Source organism: Carassius auratus, chromosome 5 (assembly GCF_003368295.1).
Source record: "Carassius auratus strain Wakin chromosome 5, ASM336829v1, whole genome shotgun sequence".
Lineage (NCBI taxonomy): Eukaryota > Metazoa > Chordata > Actinopteri > Cypriniformes > Cyprinidae > Carassius > Carassius auratus.
In genome coordinates this window covers 23,705,076-23,730,049 of record NC_039247.1, presented here as the reverse complement: position 1 = coordinate 23,730,049, position 24,974 = coordinate 23,705,076, and the positions used below count along the sequence as shown (strand labels likewise).

At 36.7% G+C, this 24,974-nt stretch overlaps 1 protein-coding gene across 2 annotated transcripts; it reads right to left on the bottom strand.

Annotated features, from left to right (window-relative positions):
- Nucleotides 1-563: 563 nt before the first annotated feature.
- Nucleotides 564-24,743, bottom strand: LOC113081906 (serine/threonine-protein kinase SIK2-like). Of its 2 annotated transcripts, XM_026253809.1 has the most exons (15): nt 24,296-24,743; nt 22,965-23,081; nt 22,127-22,190; nt 18,637-18,798; nt 14,548-14,672; nt 13,885-14,008; nt 13,504-13,730; nt 12,854-13,006; nt 12,365-12,523; nt 8,549-8,765; nt 7,111-7,374; nt 4,584-4,747; nt 4,279-4,398; nt 3,519-3,613; nt 564-3,434 (listed from the first exon to the last, which is right to left on the bottom strand). In XM_026253809.1, the coding sequence occupies exons 1-15, from the start codon at nt 24,431-24,433 to the stop codon at nt 2,999-3,001; spliced, it is 2,565 nt and encodes an 854-aa protein (XP_026109594.1). In that variant the 5' UTR covers nt 24,434-24,743; the 3' UTR covers nt 564-2,998. The 2 variants fall into 2 exon arrangements, with proteins under 2 accessions (XP_026109594.1, XP_026109603.1); XM_026253818.1 differs by lacking the exons at nt 22,965-23,081; nt 24,296-24,743 and having other exon boundaries at nt 18,637-18,839; nt 22,127-22,179.
- Nucleotides 24,744-24,974: the final 231 nt, after the last annotated feature.

The following is a 24,974-nucleotide window of genomic DNA, read 5'->3' as shown; positions in this document are numbered from 1 at the left end:
TCATTGCTTTGACAAAACCGATAAGTTATTTGCCTTACACTGAATTTCCAGACAGCAACAGACAATTCCTGAATTAATATTTGTTTAACGAATTGAGGAAATGATGAATCGGTCATTTCAGATAAATCAAATGATTTAGTTTCCCAGTGAAGACTTGCCGACATTTACTGCGAGTTTTAGTTTATATATAGTAAATACTTTAATCTTGTGAAATTGATATTATAAGGATTCTGTAGGTAGAAACCCATCTCTGTTCAACTATACAGACTAAATTCTCAAATGGACCAAAAATGTATAGATAACATCATAGGCCTACTAAAGTTTCAGTTCACTGTGCATTTTTTATAATATCCAAACCCCTGTCATAATCATGTAACAAAATGAGGGTGAGTAAATGATGACAGAATTTTAATTGAGTGAATTATCCCTTTTTTTAGGTCTCAAAATTCTATTAAGTGATGAAAGGCCATTATCTTTCTGTGTGTAGCTACATTTAGAACTGAAGTAATGTGATGTGAGACATTTATGAACAAAAATGCCAATCAAATTTTTTCACTCAAGGAGCATGTTTATTTCCATTTGTGCAAGGAATTTTCAACTGAATATAACAAAATTCATACTGTGTTTACATACTGGGAAACATTTTAGCACTGAAAAACGACTATAACAAAACAGTTCACTTTTCAATGTCGGTATTAATATCAACAATAGTCAATAAAGATCTGACTACGAATTCTAAAGTCACAATAAGATATTTTTCCTCCAAAGGCATTAAAAGACAACACTCACCATGGACACCCAGTTTGAACATCAGAACTATTACTCTAGGTATTGCTATATTTTTAAATGGCATATACTGTAGAACCATGACAACTATCTCATGTAGCTGGATGGTTCCAGAACAATCCACATAGTGGACTTCACAATAGAACCTAAATGGAGACTTTGGTTCAAGGTATCTGTCAAAAGAGGGTGCTTCATACTGCATTTCCAAACAGTTTTACTCGAAGAATTCAATCTAAAAACAGACATTCTTCAAAAAGGAACAACAAGAATTTAAAGGCACAACACTTAAGTTTTCTAAAAAAAAAATTCTGCTGAACTTGGTTTGAACTCTGGTAACTCGAACACGTTGTTTGGTTTTACTGTGCGCAACCATCAGTGCATATCATTCCACAGATGATTTTTGTAATCTTTTATCATTGCTCCGCCTGAAACAACTTTACTCTGACTGCTGACATCATTTAGGTCATGCCCGTTAATGTTTACCAATAGTCAAACAGCCGTTGCAATGTTGTAACACTGACTTTACAATAGTGCTGCAGGAGTCCCAAAACCCAGATTCATCCTCACAAAGTCAATGCATACATTATAACATAAAACAGATCAGTTATACTCCACTCGTGATTTTATAAGCTTTTACGTCTTTAAAAAGGTTGTTGCTAACAAGTGGCAAAATGGGACTACATAAGCCAATGCTATCTCATGACCAATTCGTACGTATTTTACGAGATGGCTTATTTGTACGAATTTGTACGACCTCACTCGTACGATTTTATACGATTTGTTTAACAGTTAGTTTTAGGGGAGGGGTTAGGTGTAGGTCATTCGTACAAATTCATTCGAATTGTGCAACTCGTAAAATACGTACGATTTGCCGTGAGATCGGGTTGCATAGGCTGTCGGGACATTAAACATCAGATCGAACATGAAAAATGATCTTTTACAGCCTTGTTGTGCTTACACTTTTACAAACTATTGGAACTCAAATTTTCCAACTTTATTTTAGATTTTATTTTATTTTATTTTAAATAAAGACTGAGAGTTGAATGTTGATGTTTATAGCCTGCTTTCAGCCTTTTGCTTCTGGTGATCGTATTTAGGCTTCAAAATTCACAAATGTCATGTTCATTTATTTAACAAAACTGGCAAAAGTCAAAATCTTTTGCTGGTCAGAGCTTATTTGATGTAATAATCCAAAAACGAATGGAAAAATCGTATTGGCTTTTGTCGAGAGAACCAGGATGATGTTCACGTCCTGAATTATACGCTTTTATGGCAACACTATTAAGCCGAAATGAATCAGTGTAATTTGAGTAATCAATAGACAAAACCACGATACATAAAATGCCTTATTAATCAACTTTGTTTATTTAGTGGGACATTAGATGCATTAAGCTGTGCTAGTCACATTAAACTGTACTGTATGTCTTTTTTTTTTTTGTTGATTATCCTTGCACTATCAAGACATTAACAATAGTCAATTATAGGAATACTATTAATTATTAATTACTAAACAGAAATAATATGTTTAACTAAATATTACTGAGTAACTACATTTTACAGCTGAAGTCTCTGCCATTTTAAGTGTTTTTGTGTGATGTTGCAGAGGTCAGGGGGTACAATTCAGAGCTCTCCCAAAATTCACAAATTCTAATTATGAGTTCTAAGACGACATGAGCGCTCTTTACAAGTCAGAATCTTGTTAATACGGTATTTCTGACATGGAGACCATAACTTCCGGGTTGGCTTGCAAAATTACATCCTATTGGCAGCACTTTAGATAAATATTTACACATTTCTGTTAACTATCTATTATTTTAAAAAATCACACAATATTAACTGAATCCTTAAGTAGCTACTGATCATTAAAGGATGGAACAAACTACTTATAAAAACACTGAAACTCATAGAACTCTAAAGTATTATATAGGAAAAGTAATATTGCTTTAATACTGATTTTTTAACTCTATGGTAGCTGCACTACACTTCATCTGTGCTTACCGAGAAAAAGAGAGAAAAAAAGACATTTCAGGACACAAGTACATCTCAAAAACGTCTCTGAAAATGAAGGTGTAATGGTCTACCACAGGATCAAGTAAACGTCTGTAGGTTTATAAGATGTGACACAAACCATGGCGTCTTGTTTGTCCCTGAGGGCATTTTTTTCACCAGATCTTATGCCTGAGAGCCAGCCTCAGACTGCTTTATTTCACGTTTAGTTTACGAGTACATAGCCTTGTGGGGCCTCTACGGTCTCCATCATCTCGCAGTCCAGGAAGGGGGCTTCAGGTACGGATTGGGCGGAAAGGCTTTCTGCTTTGCCTGGTGGGAGATGCGGCTGGGTAGGACTCCATGCATATAGGGGCTCTGTAGGGAGGGATGGGGTGTAGTTTGTGTGATTGTCTGGTAGCAGAGGCCAGTCTGGGAAGCGGGCTGACTTGGGGCTGTATGTCAGGGACAAAGTGCAGGGCTCCAGAAAAGGGGTTAGGTTTTGGGTCCGTGTGAAGGGAGGGCTGGACAAAGGACTGGTGCTGTTCTGTGGATCTCTGGTGTCCTGGGGAGGGGGGTAAGCATCCTCTGCCAGCTGCATCTGGTGGAAGTAAGCTTGCACCTGAGACTGCTTCTGGAGATAGAGTCTTTTCTGTTGCAGTCTGCGCAGAGAATTACAAATGAACATGAAATTCTTCAGGACAACTTCAGGATGTCTATGCATTATGAAGGCAGTTGTTCCTGACCTGTGCTCCTGGAGTTGTTGCTCTAATGTGCGTGGTGCAGCCTCTTTACAAAACATCTGTCCACTTCCAAGACCACTTGCCAACTGACTGGCCCTCTGAAAAAAACAAAACAACCTACAATCCATTGAAATAAATTTGATGGTCTTGCAGAACGTTATCAGAGTTCCCCTGAAACCTTCCACCTCCCCAGCTCCACTTGTCTAGATCTGCTATGAGATTAATATGTGCTTTTTAAAGGGTTAGTTCACCTAAAAATTTAAATTAGGCTGCATTTTACTCACCCCCAAGGCATCCTAGGTGTAAATTTCTTTGTATTTTCATATATATATATATATATATATATATATATATATATATATATATATATATATATATATATATATATTGATCTTTCAAGCTCGGGAATAATATATGAGATCAGCTTCGCGCATGTACTGCTGAGAAGTGACGCACACAAAACAACGGTCACTAATTATAAGTACAAAACCATTTTTAATATAACTCCGACTGGATTCGTCTGAAAGAAGAAAGTCATATAACCCTAGGATGCCTCGGGGTGAGGAAAACACAGCCTTATTTACATTTTTGGGTGAACTAATCCTTTAAGTTTAAACTTTTCTTGAAAAGTGTATAAAAGTTGATCAAAACCATAAGAAACCACACAAAGAGTATATTTCTTAAAGCTTGTCATGTGTGATTTAAACTAGATTTGTAAAAGTTTTTTTTTTTTTGTGCTAAATCTTATTTGTAATTGCCCCACCTGTAGTCGCTGAGCAAGGTACTGTGTCTCCAAACTCTGTCTCCTGGACAGCAGATAAGGGTGCGTTTTACCAGTGAACATCGACGTATCTTTCCCACTTAGAAACTGGCGTCCTTCTCCCTGAAATTTGGAATTTGGTTCATAAATGACAGAGAATTGCCATCCTCTAAGTCAAACAATAAAACAATTTAGACAAATCCACTCTTTTCAGTATTCTCCTACCCATTTTATTGCATATTCAAAGACAAAATACCAATGCATAAAAAATAAAAAAAAACTGAGGACAGCACAATTGGCTATCTGACCTGATGGTTGAATGGGTGGTGCGGCTCTAGGAGCTCTTGGGGACTGAGTGTGTGTTTGCCGCCTCCCCCTCCACCATCTCCGAACACTATCTGGGCTTTGTTCAGCTCCAGGAAGCCCTTGGTCCTGGCAAGGTTCTGGAGGTGCTGTCTGAATGCCACTAAACCTGTTGGGTTCAATAAATACAACAGACTTCAGTCAGATGAACTGGTGGAGATATTCCTGTGACTGCTGCAGGGGTGGTCTGATTCATAGTCTTGACTACTGCTATAATTGGTACAGGAGTGAATCACTGTGATTATTTTCAGCTTTTAAAAGTAGTCATTATTCATAGAAGGTCAGATATCATTCAGAATGAGTTTTGTTTTTAATCTGCTTCCAAAAAATCTTCCAAAACACTGATTATGACATGTAAACACATGCCTGCAAGTGACTAAAGTGGTGGACACACTAGGTTTTGTGCTCCATTCACATACATGGGAGAACGGATATGGTAACATATTTTGTGTCATTTGTTGCACATTATACTACAGGCCTGTTGAATGCTTGAGTCTGATTGGTTGACAAACATTATAAGGTGTGCAATTATTAAAAAGCACTGGCTAAATTAGAATTTAAATTATTATGTACAGAAAGCACATACTCTCTTACTCCCGTTCTCTCCCATATAAACGCAGACACACATAGTACTAAAGACACATAATTTGCACAGAAACATGTTGTCAGAGCTGCTCTGAATTTATCAGTAAAATAGTTTAGCAATTTTAAAGCTGCATGACATTTCTTACTAGCGAAGTATAACAGTGCTGTTCTTGAAACAGATAAACTTACAGTTTTGCTTTAAGTATAGAGACGCTGCTGCCGAATACTGTTGAGACGCACAGACTCAGAGAGGTAATTTACACACGCTTAATCTCTATTTCTTTCTCTTATAACTTCATTATTAACTGCATTAGACTGCTATCAATGGCTCAAGCCTCTTTTACTAAGTCTAAAATGATGTTTAGGAATTAGCCACAGAGGCATGGGATGAGATGACTAGAAATTAGAAATTCTAGAAACTAGAAATTCAATGTTTTGAAGTACAGCATCTGAACAATGCCTTGAGGTGTGGTAAGAGTAGAATTACATCTATAATTATATCTATTGCCTCTATATGGTTAAAGCATGCTGCTAAATGTACTGACAGGCATTTATGGTAAACACAAATACACTTCAACGTCATTATTCATTCATCTCAAGGGATAGATCACCCAAAAATGAATCATTTACCCACCCTCAAGTCCCACCTTACTCACAAAGTAACGTCTCGAGCCATGAAATGGTACATTTTAGTCATCAACTATATTTTTGTCTTGTTGTTTTATGTTGAAGGCTATTTTAAGCAGGCTACACTAATCACTTTTCTTAACGGTGAATAAACCAGCCTACACTGAAAACGAGAATTAGAAGGAAATAAATACATATTCGGGTGGTATATGATTGTAATAAAATGTCATTAATCCGATATTAAGATAACAGTATTATTTTAATTACTAAAATACCCTAAACAGACCATAGTGAGAAATAATAAATCACCAGATCGGAAATATATTTGTTTCTTCAAATGTGCAGACTAGAATAAATAGCGACACGGTAGCAAACAATAAACAATAAAAACTGCAAAACTAAGATTAATAAATAATCCCAAATTTAATTGAGCCTACTAATAAATGCTGAAACTTTGGATTAATTATTAATTTGTATTTATTTATTGTTCACTACGGTGTAGGCATTTATTCTTGTCTGCCCGTTTTCTGAAAAAACAAACAAAACAAAAACAAATCTCTGACGTAATGAATAAAACCATTTTTATGGTTACCCCAAGTTTACTGGTGTTGTTCTCTTATTCAAATTATATAACTAAACAAATTAATAATAAGTTACGTTAAACTGCACGCTTGAATTTGTCCTTGCATCATACATCCTATTCAGTGTGGTGAATTATTATTGCTCATATATTGTCGACTGCACATAAAACAACAGAACAAAAACCCAGTTGATGACTAAAATAATAATATAATTACTCTGTGAAGACAGTGGCATAATACACCAACATAATCATTTTTTGGGGGGTAAATTTTACCCGCTAGTGGTTTTAGGTATACAAACCATTGGCAGTTAAAGTGTTTTATCCCAAAAAAAAGTAACAATGGGGGATTGTAAATACAATTTTCAACACAATTTTTGTAAAATTCAATGACTGAGATACTCGGATATTTTACTGTAAATCTGTTATGTAAATTTGAGAAGCAGCCGTGGGTAAAATTTACCCCGGAGTGGTTCTAGTGTTAGAATATCTTCTTTTGTGTCCAACAGAAGAAAGAAACTCGTTGATCTGAAACACCTTGAGGGTGAGTTGCCCTATTGTTCAAAGTCATTTCACATGCAGAAATGAGTGACTTGACACAAAGTTTGAGAGAAAGGTGATTGACTTGACGAAAAACAGATGATAAATGATGTGCACAAGACAACACAAATCATCCTGACCTTGAGTGAGAGATGTGTCTGAAGCCCTTCGCCCCTCTCTGAAACTGACTAGTGAGTGTTTATGAGCATCCTGCCCCTCTGTGTTGAGTGGCTGAAGGGTGGGCTCAGGGGGCTTCATGCTGAGGAAGACTGGAGCTGCGGAGCTGGAAGGTGTACTGCTTAATGCTTCCTTTAGAGCTGGATTCTCTTCAGGCAAGCTGAAGTCACTTTGAGTCGAACCCATGCTGTACTCTGAGTCCATGCTCCCGAGAGATGGGTTCAGGCCTGCAGAGAGGATCTTTTATAAGTACAAAGATGTAACAGTATTTATTCAGTATCCAAAAATTTAGTTTTAAATTTAGAGTTGGGTGAGTACATAAATCGTAGTAACCGAGAACTTTAAGAACTGCAACATAATGCATGGTTTGCATTGAAATGTAAAACAATAATTCAAGCCTTGCTGACTGCATTCTAGTCCAGACATAAACAAACACATCTGTTTACCTGTGAATTCTCCGAATATGCACTTTACTGTACTGACTACACTCGATCAGTTGATAAATTAAGCTTGCATTTCGTAGTCTTTTCTTTTTATCTCTTTTTCTTTTCCAGTTGGTCTTCTTTTCTTTCTCTTTATTATGTTAAGCACTCTGAATTCCCATTGTGAAGCAAATGTGCTTTATAAATAATCATGCATTGACGTAAGTGACATGACACACAAATTGTCTACTAAAAAAACCTCTCTGTCTGTTAATGTCAGCGGGAAAATGACCATAAGCAGTTTAGCTACGATGCCACGTTTTTCTCCAGAAGTTCACGTGAAATATTCCTCAAGTAAATACAAGGCCGATGTAACTATAGACGATCCTGTGTTTGAATCCTCATTGTTATTGCATTTGGTAGTATATATATATATATATATATATATATATATATATATATATAGCTTTTATAATTTGTGCAAATTTAATAGAGTTGAATGTTTCTTTGCTTTGAGTGTAACTGAAACAATGCACCGTCAATTACATTGCAATTAATGCACTGCCAAACACAGTACTGTTCAAAAGTTTGGGGTCACTAATGTTTATGTAAAGAAACTACGTAATACTTCGAAAGCCTAAATGTTGTAATTCTGATAAAAAATACAATAAAAATTTAACAGCACAACTGTTTTAAACACTGACAGTAATCAAAAATTAGCATCAAATCAGCATATTTGAATGATTTCTGACACTGAAGTAATGGCTAATGAAAACTCAAAAAATCTTGGTTCTGTATACTGATCAAATAAATGCAGTCTCAGTGAGCATAAGAGACTGCAAAAAAAGAAAAAGAAAAAAAAAACCAGACCCCAAACTTATAAACCATAATATATATCTTTAAGACACACTCTATATTATGCATCTTAAAAGCTATAATAGCCTGACCTCAGCACACACATTATGAAATGCAGTATAACCTGTGGTGGGCAGCACGGTAGGTTGGTTGGTGACCTCAGACAGCGTATGGCGGCGCTGACTGAAGCGAGCTGCATGAAAGGCGGCGAGGGGCACAGCGTGCTCTTCCTCTGCCTCAATGCCCTCATCAATGGATGTCTCCATAACGTTGCCAGGTAGTGAGCCACTGACTTTGCGAACAACGGCTGGAGGGAGTGGGTCCAGTAAGCAGCCATCCACCTGAGATATAAATACACCCACACAACATTGGCAAAACTATTTTGGGCTGAAACAACTCAGCAGTCTTCAGAACATTTTCACTTTGCTGTTTACAGATCTGACAAGTGAAATCAAAGCTGGATGTAACTACTAGATATTCCCTTAGAGGCAGACAAGAATGCTTTGAAACTGATGTAAAGTGAAGATTATAAGTGAATAATTTAAATAGAATATGAATAGCTTCCATTTTTTACAGAAAGATCTGTTGCCACTTCCATCACATCTCAACTTTAAATGTCCAGTCTTTTCTTCAAGCAAAGCTATCATCTGGTTTCTGAACACAGTGTACTAGTAATACAGACAACTTTGTTTGAGTTTGAAAACCATGGTGACTTTCATTCCATGATAACTTCAGGGCAAAAACTTTCATTCCATGCCTTGCATAAAGATTCAAAAGTCTACTTTTGTGTTCTTTGGAAATAATAACGGAAATCAAGTTTGGAACATTATTATTAATCTAATTTTCAGGTAGTCTCATTGAGTCTCATAACTACTACTTCGATAATAATAATTAAATCAAAAGTGTATAGTATTTCTATCAATGGCCAGTATCCTTCAAAATAATTATTAAATGTTCTTATTTTACTTAAATATCAACATATTCAATATATTTTTAGAGCAAATATATATTATATGGACAGCTATTCCATTCTACTTTTTTTCCTCATAGAATTGTTTCTCTTTTTTGTTACACTCCCTTACAATTAGGTTACAATAAGATTTTTGTTGTGAAGAACCTTTAAACACCAAACTTGAACCTTTTCATTGAACGAAAGATTCTTTAAATTAATCAAATGTTATTTACACTTAGAAACAACATTCTTCTTCTAAAGCGTTGTTTTGTGAACCCAAAATGTTTTTTTTTTTTTTTTTTACATTCTATGACATCACTGCAAAAACACCCTTTTGGATCCTTTATTTTTAATAGTGAAGACCATGTATGTGTCATCTGTTTTTTCTTTTATGAGAAATTATGTAATTTCGCTCTGTTAAATGCCCATAGGCGACCCACAGCTTATTACAATAAGCCAATTGAAATAAGTTTATGAGAGCATGACCTCAATGTGTTTAAAGAGATCCCTAGATTGCCATCTGTTCATCTCCACAGGTGCTGAGGCTCAATGAATGACTTATCACGCGTCCCTTTCTTTATAAACAAGCATTTACATTTATTCATTTGGCAGACAGTTTGACAACAGCTTGCAGCCCATTTAATGACTACTTTTAAAAGTGTGTTTATTCCCTGGGAATCAAGCTCTTGACCTTGGTATTGCAAGCACCAACTGAACATTAAAGACCTGTTTGAGGGCAAATTGGTGTGTATACGGCAGAGTCCCCACAGGATGAGCCAACGCTCCAAGTCAATTAAAGAAAAGTAGCTATTGAGATTGCCTTGCACCAGCCAAGGTGACAAATGTTGTAGTTACACTGAACACCCAGCACTGATCACATGGGTGGCCCATCACTGGCCCATCAGGGGCATTTACAAACAAAGGGCAATGCTGATGTGTAACAGAAGGGCCAAAACCTGACATGCTGGCGTTACTGTAACAACAAGCTGCAAATAACAGAGTGTGCAGCTGAAATGCAGGCTGTGTGTTTCCCCATGTTCAACAAGGGTGTGCAGCATGCGCAATGTTTCATACCATGGTATGAGTATATTGCATAATAGTTTTTTTTTGCTGGAAATGTGTAGAAAAATATATTTATAATTATATATATATATAAAATTATAAAGTTTATATTTTAATAATGAAGAATTATTATAATATTTTGAGCATTGCAGTACATACCTAAAATATTAACTATTTAAGAGACAATCATTTCATCTTATTTAATTAAATAGTTTATATATTAAAATAACCATAATAAAATTAATTAAACAATAATATTTCAGACAGTAATTTCAATGCAGTAAAATATATATTTTTTTATTAGTAGTTTATATTATTATTATTAGTTTCCTAACATTAATTGTTTTTTTTATGTCTGAAGGTGAGAATCAATGTCTTTAGGACCCCCCCCCCCAATATTTAACCACCGAATATAACCATTTAACTTTACAGTTGCTATAACTGAGGGCTATTAATTTTAACATTTATTAGAGTTTGAAAATAACAACTTCACATAAACCCATTATAATAAATATATATGTCCTACAGCAAGTAGAAAAAATACAGAAATTGAATAAAGCTATCAAACACTAAACTCTAAATGAAATATTGATGAATCCTTAAAGCTCTTTTTTTCTTTTGTTCTTTGATTAACAGACATCACAGCAGCTGGTTATTAGGTTATTTTGACTGCTTTAAGAGCTGCTGTTGCTGAACATGATGCAGATCTGACATGCATTGTATTTTTTCTCACAACTCTTTACCTTTTGTGACTCACTTCAGCTCTTAAAGTCTCTACTAATGAGCTGACGGAGACAGTGCTGGGCCACTCCAGGAAAGTTTCTGAAAACCACTGCATGTTCTTAAATGTGACTCATACAGTACGGTATATAACAAATACTTGCATGCATGCACAGTTTTAAGGCAGCTTTACTCGCCTTTTTTGGTAACTTCATCTCTTAACTGATGACATAACTATAACATTGCATGCTCAGTTTAATTTGTGCTTTAATATGATATAGTGCTCTAATATAATACAACGCGCACCGCTGTATTTGTGTGTGCAGTTGTATAGCATGTCTGAAAAGTCTCAATAATGAAGACATAATGAATCTAAATAAATGCAATTCTTGTCAAGAAAAAAAGACAGAAGCTGCAGTTATGAGTGGGGTGGCCAACCCTAATTCCGCCCCTTCGCTAATTGCATTAAATATTTGTAATGCGTTAAACTGACTAAATTAATTGTATGCGTTATATAATTTATTGAAATATAATATCCACACACACACACACATACATAGATGAACTCAAATCTTCTAGAAATGGACTAAAAGCCTCGTAATTGTCATCCGTCTTTATACATTTCACATTTGTCTATTGCTCTTAAGTGCAAAGCACTCTGGTGGCCACGCAAAGCACCACAGTAGAAAAAAGTGCAGCAAAATCTCTGCAGGTTGACATATTCCCGGTGTCATGCAGAACATAATGTCATATCACCCAGTCCCAGATATAATCTATATTCCCTTGTCTCTGTCTGACTCATTCATGAATGAGTAACGATAAGTTGAGATATCTACACTGACGCAAAGCACCGATGGTGACTCCAAGCACTGAAATCATAAAGAGCGTTTTTTTATTTATTTAATATATACACAGGTGTTATTTTAGGAGGCTGAAGTGCTGCTGAGATACTGCGGGTGAGTAATGAGGAAGAGATCAGGCTGACACGCAGGCAGAGGAACTTCACACGCTGCAGACAAAAGCTCTTATTGCCGTCATCCAGCAGTGCCAATGAGTAACGCTGCTATTTAAAACACGCAGGCAGAGCTTACGAAATATAGCCTCAAGCCCGAAAAGAGGATGAGAGATTTCTCTCTGTGCCATTACAATCTATTTAATAACCTTTTTTTGCTCTTTGTTTTGCTGCTTATCCGAAACATAACTGACCTTGGGAGTGGCCACGTCTTCCTCCATGAGCGTCTGATCTGGGGAAGCAGGGGTTTGTGGGAAGGTAAATGTGTCTGTGGCGGACTGCAACAGGACAGGTGAACGCAGGTGACGTGCTGCCTGCGACGGGACGCCCGCTTGAGAGGGAACCGCAATAGTCTGTAAAAAGAACCAATTACCACAATGGTAATAATATCATCATCATGGCTGTACCTCGGTACCGTTTTCATAGTCGCAGATTTTGTATTATGGTATTACCATCTGATACTGTTTGAATATGTTGATGTTTCCATAAGAAGCATTCTATTTAAGGTCTCAACAATACACCAAAAATAGAAAAGGCTTGTTTCTGTGGTTTACGGTCGCAGGCGGTTAAACTGAAAGAAGGATGGCTGGATTACAGATTTGGTTTCCTCATGATTCCAATATTTACATTTTTATACCAACGCCATTTCAATATGTCTGGGTAGACTTCACAGATGGGGTTACCTTGACAACAGTCTGCTCAGCGATGGTGCTAGGGCGGCGCTGGCTGGCGTGCAAACGCTGTTCCACAGGGAAACTGCTGCGATGCGCTTTCAACCGCTCCACAAGCAGGTAGTAGATAGCAGCGAAATGGTTATAGCTTTTGTTCTGAAGAGACTGTGACAGGGAAAGCGAGAGTTTTTGAAGAACAAGATCGAAAAGGAAAGAAAAACTCGGGCAAATGTCACATTTCTATCAGTATGTTTTGAAGATATTCTGAAAGGGCGGTTGTTTGAAATAATCTAATACAAAAATCAGAGGAGAAATTATTTTAGGAAGCCCAAACCATTACTACAGTGATTATTTTTACAAAAATGTGTAAATATTGTCCAAAATAACACTTAATATAACTAATATAAAATATTATTTTTCTAATCTCAGAAGATTTTTAATGGTAGTCTTTCTGAGTAAATTAAAGAATTTTGGCAAATGAGTGACTTCCACAAAAACAAAATTCCATTGGTGGATATTGGAAACATTCATTATTACTATCATTTAAAGTATGAAAAAAAAGAATTTCTGAAAACGTCATTCCAGTTCAGTTTCATTTACATTCTCATTTTAATTACAGTTCACGTTCTAGATCCTGGCCAAGTAAAAGCTGCTCAACTGACCTCAATGGTCTTCTGCTGGTCGATGCCCAGGCTGTGCATGAGTCGGAGCACCTGCTCACTGTGTTCACCCAAGCCTAATTTGCTCTTACATGACAGACCCTGTCTATACAGCACGGGCCGCTGGGACGGGACCTCCTGCACCATCCAGCGATGTTCTTTGATCTGACTCAGGGACAAACGCTTGGCTGGATCTAGAACCAACATCTTCCTGATCAGGTGCTCACAGTCTGATAGAGAATACAGGGAATGCAATGAGCTCGACATTTCCTTCTGAAACCACAGAGTTACACTATTTCTAACAAACTAATTACATAGCATGTAATCCCCAGCACTGTTTATTGTTTTTAATGACAACTATAAATGACAGATGAACTTCCTCACCCTCACTCATGAAGTAGGGGATGCGGAAACGGCCCTCCAGGACCCTCTGTCTGAGGACAGGAAGGCTAGGACCATCAAATGGAAGAGTGCCGCACACTAACACGTACAAAACCACCCCCATACTCTGCGTGACACACACATACACAGAAAATCAATAAATAATCATAAAACTCTTCCTAGAACTAGCATAAAGGACCACCCACACACAATACATGATATAACAATTATGTTTTCAATCAACTGAATTACCATTAGTTGTTGACACAATTCTCTGTTCTGACTGTACTGGGAGGACATAAATCAACCAATGGCAAGAATTTTGACAGCTGTATACAGTATGTACATATTAGTATAATGCCATGAGGTCATAACATGCTTTTTTGAACACGTGTACGTGACAATTCCATGTTATTCTCTGGAGAACCATATGAAGTCATGCTCAATTTGTTTGTATAGCGCTTCTCACAATACACACTGTAAAGCAGCTTCACAGAAAATCATGTTGTAAATGTATATAATATCCTAATGTTTTCATGCTTTATAGTTTCATTTAACAGATTAGAGCTGGATGATAATCAACGATAATACAAGAAATCAAGCAATACAAGTAGTATGGTATATATATGTGTGTGGAAAATAGTCACTGTACTGCAAAGCACTTACCCAGATGTCCAGTTGCGGACCCTCATACTGCTGTCCCTCAAACACCTCTGGAGCCGCATACGGGGGGCTGCCACACCAAGTGGTCAGGGGTTCCCCTGGACGAAAGAAGTTTCCAAAGCCAAAATCTGCGGAAGATTTGAATAAAAAGTCTACGTCAGCTCGCACATTAGTATATTCATCCTCCTTGGCATTAATATAATTTTGTGGGGAAGAAAGGTTATTTTTTTACACTTCCTTAAGAAAAACTGAGTGGCTCTTTCCTATGCAAAGGCTGCATTAGACATAACTCACTGCTTAACCTCTGTAGTACAATGCATCATTACAGAAATAAACTTGCTACTAATGATACTAATGTTAGTTCACCAATATTGGACTGTTGTTAATGCCATTACACACAGGTGGAAAAATAACAACTTTTGATCTGAGTAGATTAAAAACTACAATTAATGTGAGATTATCATGTACAACAGAAAGGCGTTTATTAAAAGAAAAAAAAACAATCACTTTAAAACGTGGTATTTTTAGTAAGCACATTTCTAAATAACACATTTTCTGAGATGCTGCTGTACTGAACATGGCATCTGAGGATTACTTCACATTTTTGTTCTTTTTTATCATGTTTGATTTATTGGGGTTTCCCTCTCTAGTCATATTAACGCATTTATACACATGTGCACTCTTCAAAAACGTGCTGACTGTTGACACGCTAAAATATAATGATACGATATTTGTGTCAAAGAGCATGATCTAAGTCTATAAAAGTTTTACTAATGATAAACTATGCTTCTAAGCACAGTTTGAGAGATGTAGTTCCAACACAGAAGTTTGTTGTTTACTGCAACTGTGTTTACAGGAAACACAGAATCATCGAACAGTATTGCTAATGGGACTTGCCATCATAGATGGCTAATGATGCTTTTGGTAAATGAACCCTTGGTTGGATTGGTATGAGTCATGCAACAGAATTTAATACTTAGGGTCAGGGTGCTCTTCAAATCCCTAGTGTTTATCAAGTAATAGTGCTATGCATCCGATATCGAAGCTAATTACATTTAATCTGACTGGTGCAAACTAATATATGACACAAGTAATTGTACATAAACTGTCCAGATGGCTAAATATTTTCCTGGCTATGTCAGCTCGCAGACAAAAAAAAATCTTAAGTGAATCAGCACAGGAGGAAATGAGTGTGACATGACGGGACTGGATGGTGTGACAGCGCTGAAGCAGGTGGTACTCGCTGACCGACCACACACAGACTCTGGGAGGGTCTGCCGCTTCTCACTGTCAACCAGCAGTGACGCATTTCCCCTGATCTTTACTCCCGGCAGATAATGGACAGGTTGAATTGTGTAATGTAATCCATATAATTTAAAGATTAATTGATGTACGTCACCACTGATTGACGTAAATTAATGATTGCGTGGGGGAGGGCATGCAATGAACTCAGGCCGTCTGCTGTGAGGGCGAACATACTGTAAAACAGGATATTGTGTTTTATGTCTATGAGCACGTAATACAGGAATCTAATTCTAAAAGTAAAACCAACAAAAACCTTGATTAGTTTGAGACTGATTAACTTGTGTAACATATTTTCCGGAAAATAAGTCCATCTATATATGCGACTATAAGTTGCACTTGGCCAAAATTGCAAGACGCATCGGTGACTATCACATTTATTATTACACTAAGCATGTAAAATACGGTTAAAAAAATTAACAAACAGTAGAACACTATAAGAATTTTGTTTTCCCATCACTCCACAACAAATCCTTTAAAGAGGTGGTTCACTGTTTTTTTTCTAGGCTTGATTGTGTTTATGGGTGCAGTATATCATGTGTTAATGCTTACTTAAAAAAATAAAAAATTCACATAATTTAGTATTATTCCACAACGCTCTGTCCCTTCTCTGAGAATCGTGCTGATCATTTCCTGCTTGCATGAAACCCCTCCATCAGAGAGATTGGTCAGCTAGCCCATTGTGTTGTGATTGGCTAAACCCAATTAACATGGTGGCCATCTTGCCGACACCCACGGGCAACATTTTTGATGGAGGGAATAGTCACACGAAATCATTCACTGTTTCGAATTGCTGAAACACCACATGCTGACTTCACCTGGTCAAAATGGTGCATAAAACACTCCTTTTAAAAACCAATTGCAGAAGTATAGGTCTATACAAATCTACAAAAATTTTAATATTATTAAACAGTAAGTGTCTGTAAGTGTTCTTTTATTTACTTGTAGGACTTGTTTTGTGTGTTTTATCGAGGGCTTGGCTAATCAGGCCAACAAGAGATACATTTCGGTTAACAGATCACCCACTGGGGGCAAACTTTTTAAATTTCTAAAATGTTTTGATACAGATGAGACATAATGAAGCCTTGTTTACTAGAATCATGTGATTTGCAAAGGTTTCAAAGCTTAATTAATTAGTGTTTTGAAATGTACAAAACTATTTGTTTAAATTACATTTCAATTAAATTAGTGATCAAAATCTGACAATCATGGTATCGTACATGTTGGTGCTTTACAGCCACAACTGACACAATGGAAACACCCTGTAATGCATTTGCAGGGTCTCTCTTTCAGCTTAGTATGACATAAACACAGACAAACAGTCTGGCACAAGGCTCTATTCTTTGCAGTGACTGGTACGTATGGAGCACAGCATGTTAGAAGCCTCTTCTGTCGTCCTCCATTCCACCCGTGTGTTCTGTACCGCAGTCATTCTTTTACATCAGAACACTACGATTACATGCTTGAAAAGGGCAAAACAAAAGTCGACTGTTTGCATTGCACACACATGATGTCTAGATAGCATCCGGGAATTTAGATCAGATCAGGTGCGGGTATTTCAGTAAGTTATTTTGTTGATCTGTTACACATGAATTGCATATAATGTTGTTAACCAGGAAGTGTTTTTTTTTTTTAATGGACGCTGATGACATCCATAGTAAGGTGGCCTATTGCGGATGCAATACCAATAGTTTATGTGAATATAATACTACACAGGCACTGTTCACTACACTGAATTATATCCATAATATATATGGATATTTCAAGTGTGTCAGAAGATTTTTGAGGTGACACTTTTGCCAGATGGTCAAGCATTCTTGGTTAATGGATGATAAAGTTAATCAAATGGCTTACTAGTGGCCATTTAATAATCTGGTTGATACTGTATCTCCCACTAGTATACATCACATTTCCTCAGATACTCCAAACATCTAACAGTAATCACAAAACTATTATGTAAAATAATAGATTTATTTCCCAAGGCAAGTTCAGCATAGGTTTGCAGCATACAAACAGTTAAGTGAACTGTGTGCTAGATGAACTACACGAGTTGTGGTCAATCTAATGTAGGTGTACGTCTGTGTTTGTGAAATAAACTGTGAAACTAAATCAATTTTGAACTGATGTTACTGAGTAAATATGCATTGCCCTGATAGACTTTGGCTACTGTGAGAAAAAAAGGTCCGATTTATCTTCTGGAATGTACAAGAACCAGTGAGGAAAAGGCAAAGGCATCTTTTATTTTTAGATAAAAATGAAAATTTTATGCAACTTTATTACATATAATATATTATAATATACTATATTTTATAAATGAGAAAGCATGCAATTAAATGTATAAATAATTAATTAACATTTATATAACAATTATAACAAAAACTTAAACTTTGGGCAAATCATTTGGACTTTCGTGCATAATCATTGCTAATGTTTGCCCTTGAAATACAAGGTTAAAGTTTAAAAGTGCTATTTCTGCACTACTAGTTGCACTGAACCGATTTTCTACCCAAACACTCCAACTGCTCCACAGCTACCAAACAGCTTATTACAGATAGTCCCGCCCCCAAACTCACGCTATTGGCTGAGCCAAGACATTTTCAAACTGTTCAAACAAACAGAGCAGTGTTTTGACAGCCACAGAGCTTATACTCCTTTTAGAAGTCAACAAATTAGTCGCTTGTAGTCATTTCTGAATAATAAATCAGGATAGAAGAGAGAATTTTGGCAGCAAGACATTTAAAGCCACCATGTTTTCACCCAGACTGGAAGAAGAAAAGGTACATCTCTTACCTGCTATCTTCATATTCATGTGAGCATCCAGTAACAAGTTCTCAGCCTTCAGGTCTCTGTGAACAATATTGCGTTCGTGGCAGTACTCCACCGCTGAGAGGATCTGCCAGAACTTCCTCCTCGCATCCATCTCGCTGAGCCGCCCGCGGCTGGCCAGGTAGTCTGTGTTGCCAGACAGGGATCAGGTGTTATTGGGTCGTCATCTGCACATCCAGGCAACATGTCACAGTCATGAATTTTTCATGAAAATGGTATGCAGATTGTGACAATGAGCAGGGAAGGGGCACGCAAAACATCTGTTTAATAGGGCTGCTCATTGACATCCAGTTACTAAGATGAACTTGTCAATATAAAACAGCAAACAAAATCTGTTTGAAGCTGAACAACTGGGGTTAATCAAATTGATTAGAAATCAACTGAAATGTAAAAGTAATATCATTTTAAATTGAAATTATTATTATTATTCCCTTGAAGTCTTTTTATAAGTTATGTTTTAAACTTTGTGCCAAACAGTGTCAATTCATGTTCCGTTTCATATGGTAAAAAAAAAAAGAAGACACTTATGCCATTTTCAGAAGGAGTTAAAACTGAACACGTTTGTAGACATACAGTGCAGTTCATAAGTTTAGGGTTGGTAAGATTTATTAATGTTTTTGAATGAAGTCTTTTATACTCAGTTAGCAAGGCTGCATTTATATGATCAAAATTACAGTAAAACAATAATATTGTGAAATATTATCAAAGTTTAAAATAACTCCTTTCTATTTTAATATTTTTTAAATTGTAATTGATTTTCTCCTGTGATGCCAAGCTGTTTTTAGCAGTACTCCAGTCTTCAGAGATTCTTTAGAAAGCATTTTAATTGGCCGCTCAAGAAACATTTCTTGTTATCAATGTGGAAAACAGTTGAGCTACCAAACATTTTTGTGGAAAATGTGACACGGTTTCTAAAATATCAATAAGCAGTGAAGCCATTTTAAGAAATAATAATAAAAAACTGCTTGATAAAGTTTTCAGTTAGTCTGCAAAGCAACATATCAAATTTTTTCAAGGTTAAAACATATCAAGGTTTTTCATATAATATTTTTATATTACTTTATTTCAGCAAATAGCACAATTTGGAATAGTTTTAGTTAACAATAACATCAGTGGTTCAGAAAGTGATGTTTTAGAAAGTTTTTTTATAGTACACTGATCTCTTTTATCTCAAGAGATAAAGGGAAAATTAATTAATTCATTTCATTATTTTCTCATGTCCTCTTTCATACATAGCAGTTGTTTGCTTAATACTGTTTTCCATGTCAGACTGATGTAAATATGCAACTACCAACTTTCCATGAATTTCAAATCCAACAAAACAACCTGAAGCAGGCAGCATTTATTCATTCTCTCCAAAAATCGAAAGGCCAACCTGCCATCCACAGCCGAGCGCACATTCAACACAGCACCTGACTGTCAGCCATGACTGCTTCAGATGTGGGCCGAGTGCTGATGAAACAGCAGTCCTCCGGGTTAATCAACTGACAGGGGCATGGAGATGCCAGTTGCATGTGTATGCATGTGTGTGTCACACAGCCCATGTGTTAGGGACACGTAGGAAACATCAAGGATGCACGGTGCATGCAAGGCAGTGTGGGATGGTATGATATTGAGTTGACAGATGGCTTCACATCCCTATGGACTGACTATATGATGATTCGTCACTTGCACCCAGCAGGTAGTATAAGGAAACTGAACATCTAATCTGTATCATTCAATCTCATGATGACGTGTGAAATTTAGAACCTTCTTGCAATCAAAATCTCCAGCGTGGAGCGAAATATGAAAGAATATGATTGTGAGAAGATCTACCATTAAAAACTTTAGAGATGTGAAAAATATAGATCTGATTCTAGTGTAAAGGAGGCGAACAAACGGTTGACAAAAGTCCATATAAAAATGACTGAATCGCTTCATTGGATGAGCCAAGTCCTGTAGAATAGTATGTGACGAGAACTGTGATAAAGAGCAACTTGATGATCATGAGCCTCCTCTAAGGTACAATCCTCAACAGCTGCAGATACAAAAAGATTAAATGCCAGGCGCTCCATGTTTGCAATTGTATTCAATTATGATATGAATAATTTGCGGTCTGGGTGGGACCGATCTTGTGTTAAGAATTTGACAGCAGTTCTAGTGACGTTTGACTGAAATCATAAATGAGTGACTAGATTTTTAGCATTCAAATCAACTTCTAGTATGTTTAACTGCAACATTTATGCCTAATAATTAAAGCGTAAGATGCTGATTAGAAGTCCTATCATGCGAAGTGCTAAACATCTACATAAAAGCAAAAGCAGCGACTTAAATTACAGTGAAATATAAATCGAAATAGAGGGTCAGAATGTCAAAAGAATTGTTTTTATTTAAAACAGGTCATATGTCAGAAGTCATACGTCATAAACTCTAATCAGCTTCCCACTTCATAGCATTCCAACGCTGGCTATTTTCAGAATGCAATACTACTAGTGTGCAATCTACTGCATGCTGCAAATACAGTCAAACCAGAATTTATTCAGACACCTTCAACATTTCACACTTTAGTTTAGAAAAGTTATTAGACTGCTCAACTCTGTCACTGACATATACAGATAGACTGGTTAATGAACTGTTGAATACATGGTTATGGACTGATTGATTCATTTATGTTATTCTTCCCTATGCTGCTACCTGATGGACTGCTGTTATATATGTACAGACTGGTTGAATCATTTACATGCTTTCTTCTGTTCCGAGCAGTATTGATTATACACTCAAAACCATGTGCAATGCATCCATTTTTGCACTGCTTTAAGATGTATAATAATGTAGATGATCTTATTTGTTGTCACAAGTTGAGAACCACTGGGAAACAGTATTCCACATTGCGTGTGGCCTTTGCAAACATAGTCACTGTTTTACTGCTGAGGAACACAGTACACATGCCGTCAAATACAAGAAGTATATTAACACAATGACCGAAGACTCACTGACAAAATCACAAGGATGTCTTTGTAAATTATTATCTTATTCCTCATCTTTGGCAGCAGCTGTCATATCATATTCTTTCACTTGCTTTGTCAAAGGCAACCTTTTGCCCCTTAATGGGGCTATAAATCTCATTCACTGTCTTTCAAGTATGACGGTAGCGTTCCTGCATGGGGCTGTTATGAGAGAGATGATTGTTTCTTTGGTCACGTAGCTCTCGTCTAAATCACCAGGACCTTTTTCCATTACAGGTGACACCGCTAATCATCACAGCACAAAAAAAAAAAAAAAATAGCTTGTGCTCAGCTCAGCCATTAGGCTTTAAGTGAGTGAATCAGGATATAGATGGATGGGATATGCAGAAATGTGGTGTGACCATCTCAGTCTACTGCAGGCATGTATTCACGTAACATTGCGTGGTGAATATGTGAATCAGAGTGAAATGAACGTTTGTTTGCACATGTATGGAAACAGATGCACTCACCGAAAATCTCTCCATTCCTGGCATATTCAGTCACTAGATAGAGCATATTTTTGGTCTCCATTACCTATCGAAAGAGAAGCGACACTTATTCACTGCATGATTATGGCAAAGCAATTAATATCACAAATCATTTCTCAAATCACAAGAGACTGACAGCATTTTCACCTGTCACAAATGTACACGCTTGGCTTCAAGTGAGGAAACAATGCTATACGTACTTTTTTTTTGTGTGTGAGGCAAAGGAGCAAATGGTGATTCACGGTTCACACTTCGTCAATAATATGTTATGGATGTTATTTTAGATGCATAGGTGTAATATGTCATCAAGTTGTTGTTCTCTATTTGAGCGTACTAACAAAAGTACTATGGCATTACCTTGTCTTTTGGACTAGTATTGTTTATCAGTGCACCTTTGTGTTTCTCAGCTGGTGTTGGACTAATGACCATGTGACTTTCCCAGTTGACTCTGCCAAAGGAACAGTGAGGATTTTTTTTGAAAGCTCTATGTATGATACCAGACAGACAGATCACAATATGAGCACTGCCCCTGGTAGAAGTCATGATTGGACTGCTGCTGATGCTGTATTTGTGTTGTGTAACAGCGCAGGCAGCTGTTGATACTTTCAGCATCCAGGCCCACAGTGACCCAAAAATCTTACATAACATGACAAGACTAACCCTATGAATCACTCAGACGAAACTACTGGATTCGACAGTCGGATACATGCTCATACAGGTGACAAATTAAAATGGCTTGCATGGGCAGTTGACGAATGATCGCAAATGTATGATAAATACACGCAATAGCCTACACCCATGCATGATCATCATGCAGTACCTGGTAAAGCTTGATGATGTGAGGATGGTCCAGCAACTTCATGATTTCCACTTCCCTGTAGATCTTCTCTAGGTTCACTGCATCTAACTGGGTCTTGTCTATGATCTTAATGGCCACCTGTAATTCAGCAAATGTTAATGTTAGATGTAATGTAAAATAAAATAAATCATTGCTCACAGACTGCTGTCTCACGTCTTACTTTACAACACCTTTTAAAATTATGCAACTGGATCTACAGCTGTTCCACTTTTGCTTCAAAGTGTGAACTGGTGGGAAGCTGCATAACTTGTTTGATTTGATCTGACCTGATCTTGACTGCAGCTCTTAGTCACTCTACAACTTCACAGAGTAAACTGACCTTTTTCAAAGCACAACAACAATATGATACTAATCCAAACGGATGCCTGTGAAACAAAGGGTAGATCCAACTAGTTATTTAACTGTTATTAAATAAAATACACTGTACGCAATGCACAATTTAAGTATTTCATCTAGGTAAATAACAATCCGAACACACACCAAAAAAAAAATTCTACTTATGATTCGATACTCTGTCCTAGATATCAAAGGTCAGTGCTGTCTGTTTTGTTTGGATCTGTTAAAGCCATTCAAAAATATATTAAAAAAGCAATTCATATAAAACTTGAAACATATGTTCTGGGACGAGCATGTTTCTTTTTAATTTCTGAATTAAAATATATCAAAAGTAGCTAAATGTTAATTTAAAATTGTTAAAAATATTATCACAAGCACTTTGGCAGTGAATAAATTTTGTTTTAAAATATTAATAATACTTTTTTTTTTATTGCAATGCACATTTTGTCCAGGGTCAAATTAAGTAACTCTAAGAAAACATAATTAATAATAATAAATCATTAAATATGTATATATTATATTATACAAAATATGTATACATATACATCAAATTTACCTGCACATTGAGTATATGTTTTTATTGTTTTATTTCATTTTTAGTTGATGGTTACACCAATTGACATTGAAGAAATCATTTACATTTTTGTTTCATGCTAAATTGTTTAAATGCTTATTAAAAAATGCATGGAATCACAGTGAACACAAATATTGCCTTACATGAGAACTTAGCACACGTGTTTTAAACTGCATTTTTAACAAATGTTTCTATTTTTCATCTCGCAGATCCCATTTGTCATAGACTCAAATAGCGTCAATTATTTAGGCTTTTTGCACATTTTTTATAGCTGTTCTTCTTAAATCATAAAAGTGAAAATGTAATATTTTCGCTTGTAAGAGCGCATGTCCACTGAGTGTGCGAGACTGTGAGTGTGTGTGTGTGTGTGTTTGTTACTTACCTCAGATTTCGTGATGCGATGTCTCGCCAGCTTCACAACTGCAAAATTGCCTTTTCCCAGCGTGCGCTCAATATCATAAAATCCCACGCGAACCGGAGCCCGCTGCGACGGCTTTTGCTCCTGGGCGGCCATGACCATAGTTTTTCTAGTGAACTACTGGATAAAGAGGTGTGTGGATGATGTGGCCACCTTCACCTGCTCTAACAAAGCGATTCAAGTGGCAGGTACAATTATGTTCGTAATGCCAAAGCTAAAATGCAGACGGGCCATATGGGTGCCAAGGGCTCCTGCACATTTCTTCGTTTCCAGATAAGGGCTCTACATGACTGAAATGAGAGCACATTCCGCTCTGATGCTCGGCATGAGGAATGATGTTCTGGCGCTCGAGATGCATTGACGTCAGTGTTGAAGGGATTTTATAAAGGGGCGGATCTCACAGAGCGGCTTCAGTGTCCGCGAGCAGCAGCATGTCACCAAGACAACCTTATCCACTGCATACGTCAATCAGCGGCTATTGCAATCTCTACAAACACTTTCAACTCCGTTGCATACATTTGACCTTCAAAAACGGAAATGCATTTTATTGTTTAGAATCACTAAAAAGATCCTGCACGAGACATAAACAGTCAGTGGTACGGATTTTATGTACATTTGTGCTGCATGCTTTTTTTCATAGAGG

What these genes read in the sequence shown, in the direction of transcription:
- LOC113081906 (XM_026253809.1), bottom strand. Translation starts at nt 24,433, where the DNA reads ATGGTCATGGCCGCCCAGGAGCAAAAGCCGTCGCAGCGGGCTCCGGTT. An exon ending in CTGAGCAGACTGTTGTCAAG is followed by an intron (nt 12,524 to 12,853) that starts GTAACCCCATCT and finishes TTCTTTTTACAG; the next exon opens with ACTATTGCGGTTCCCTCTCA. An exon ending in TACCGTGCTGCCCACCACAG is followed by an intron (nt 7,375 to 8,548) that starts GTTATACTGCAT and finishes TCCTCTCTGCAG; the next exon opens with GCCTGAACCCATCTCTCGGG.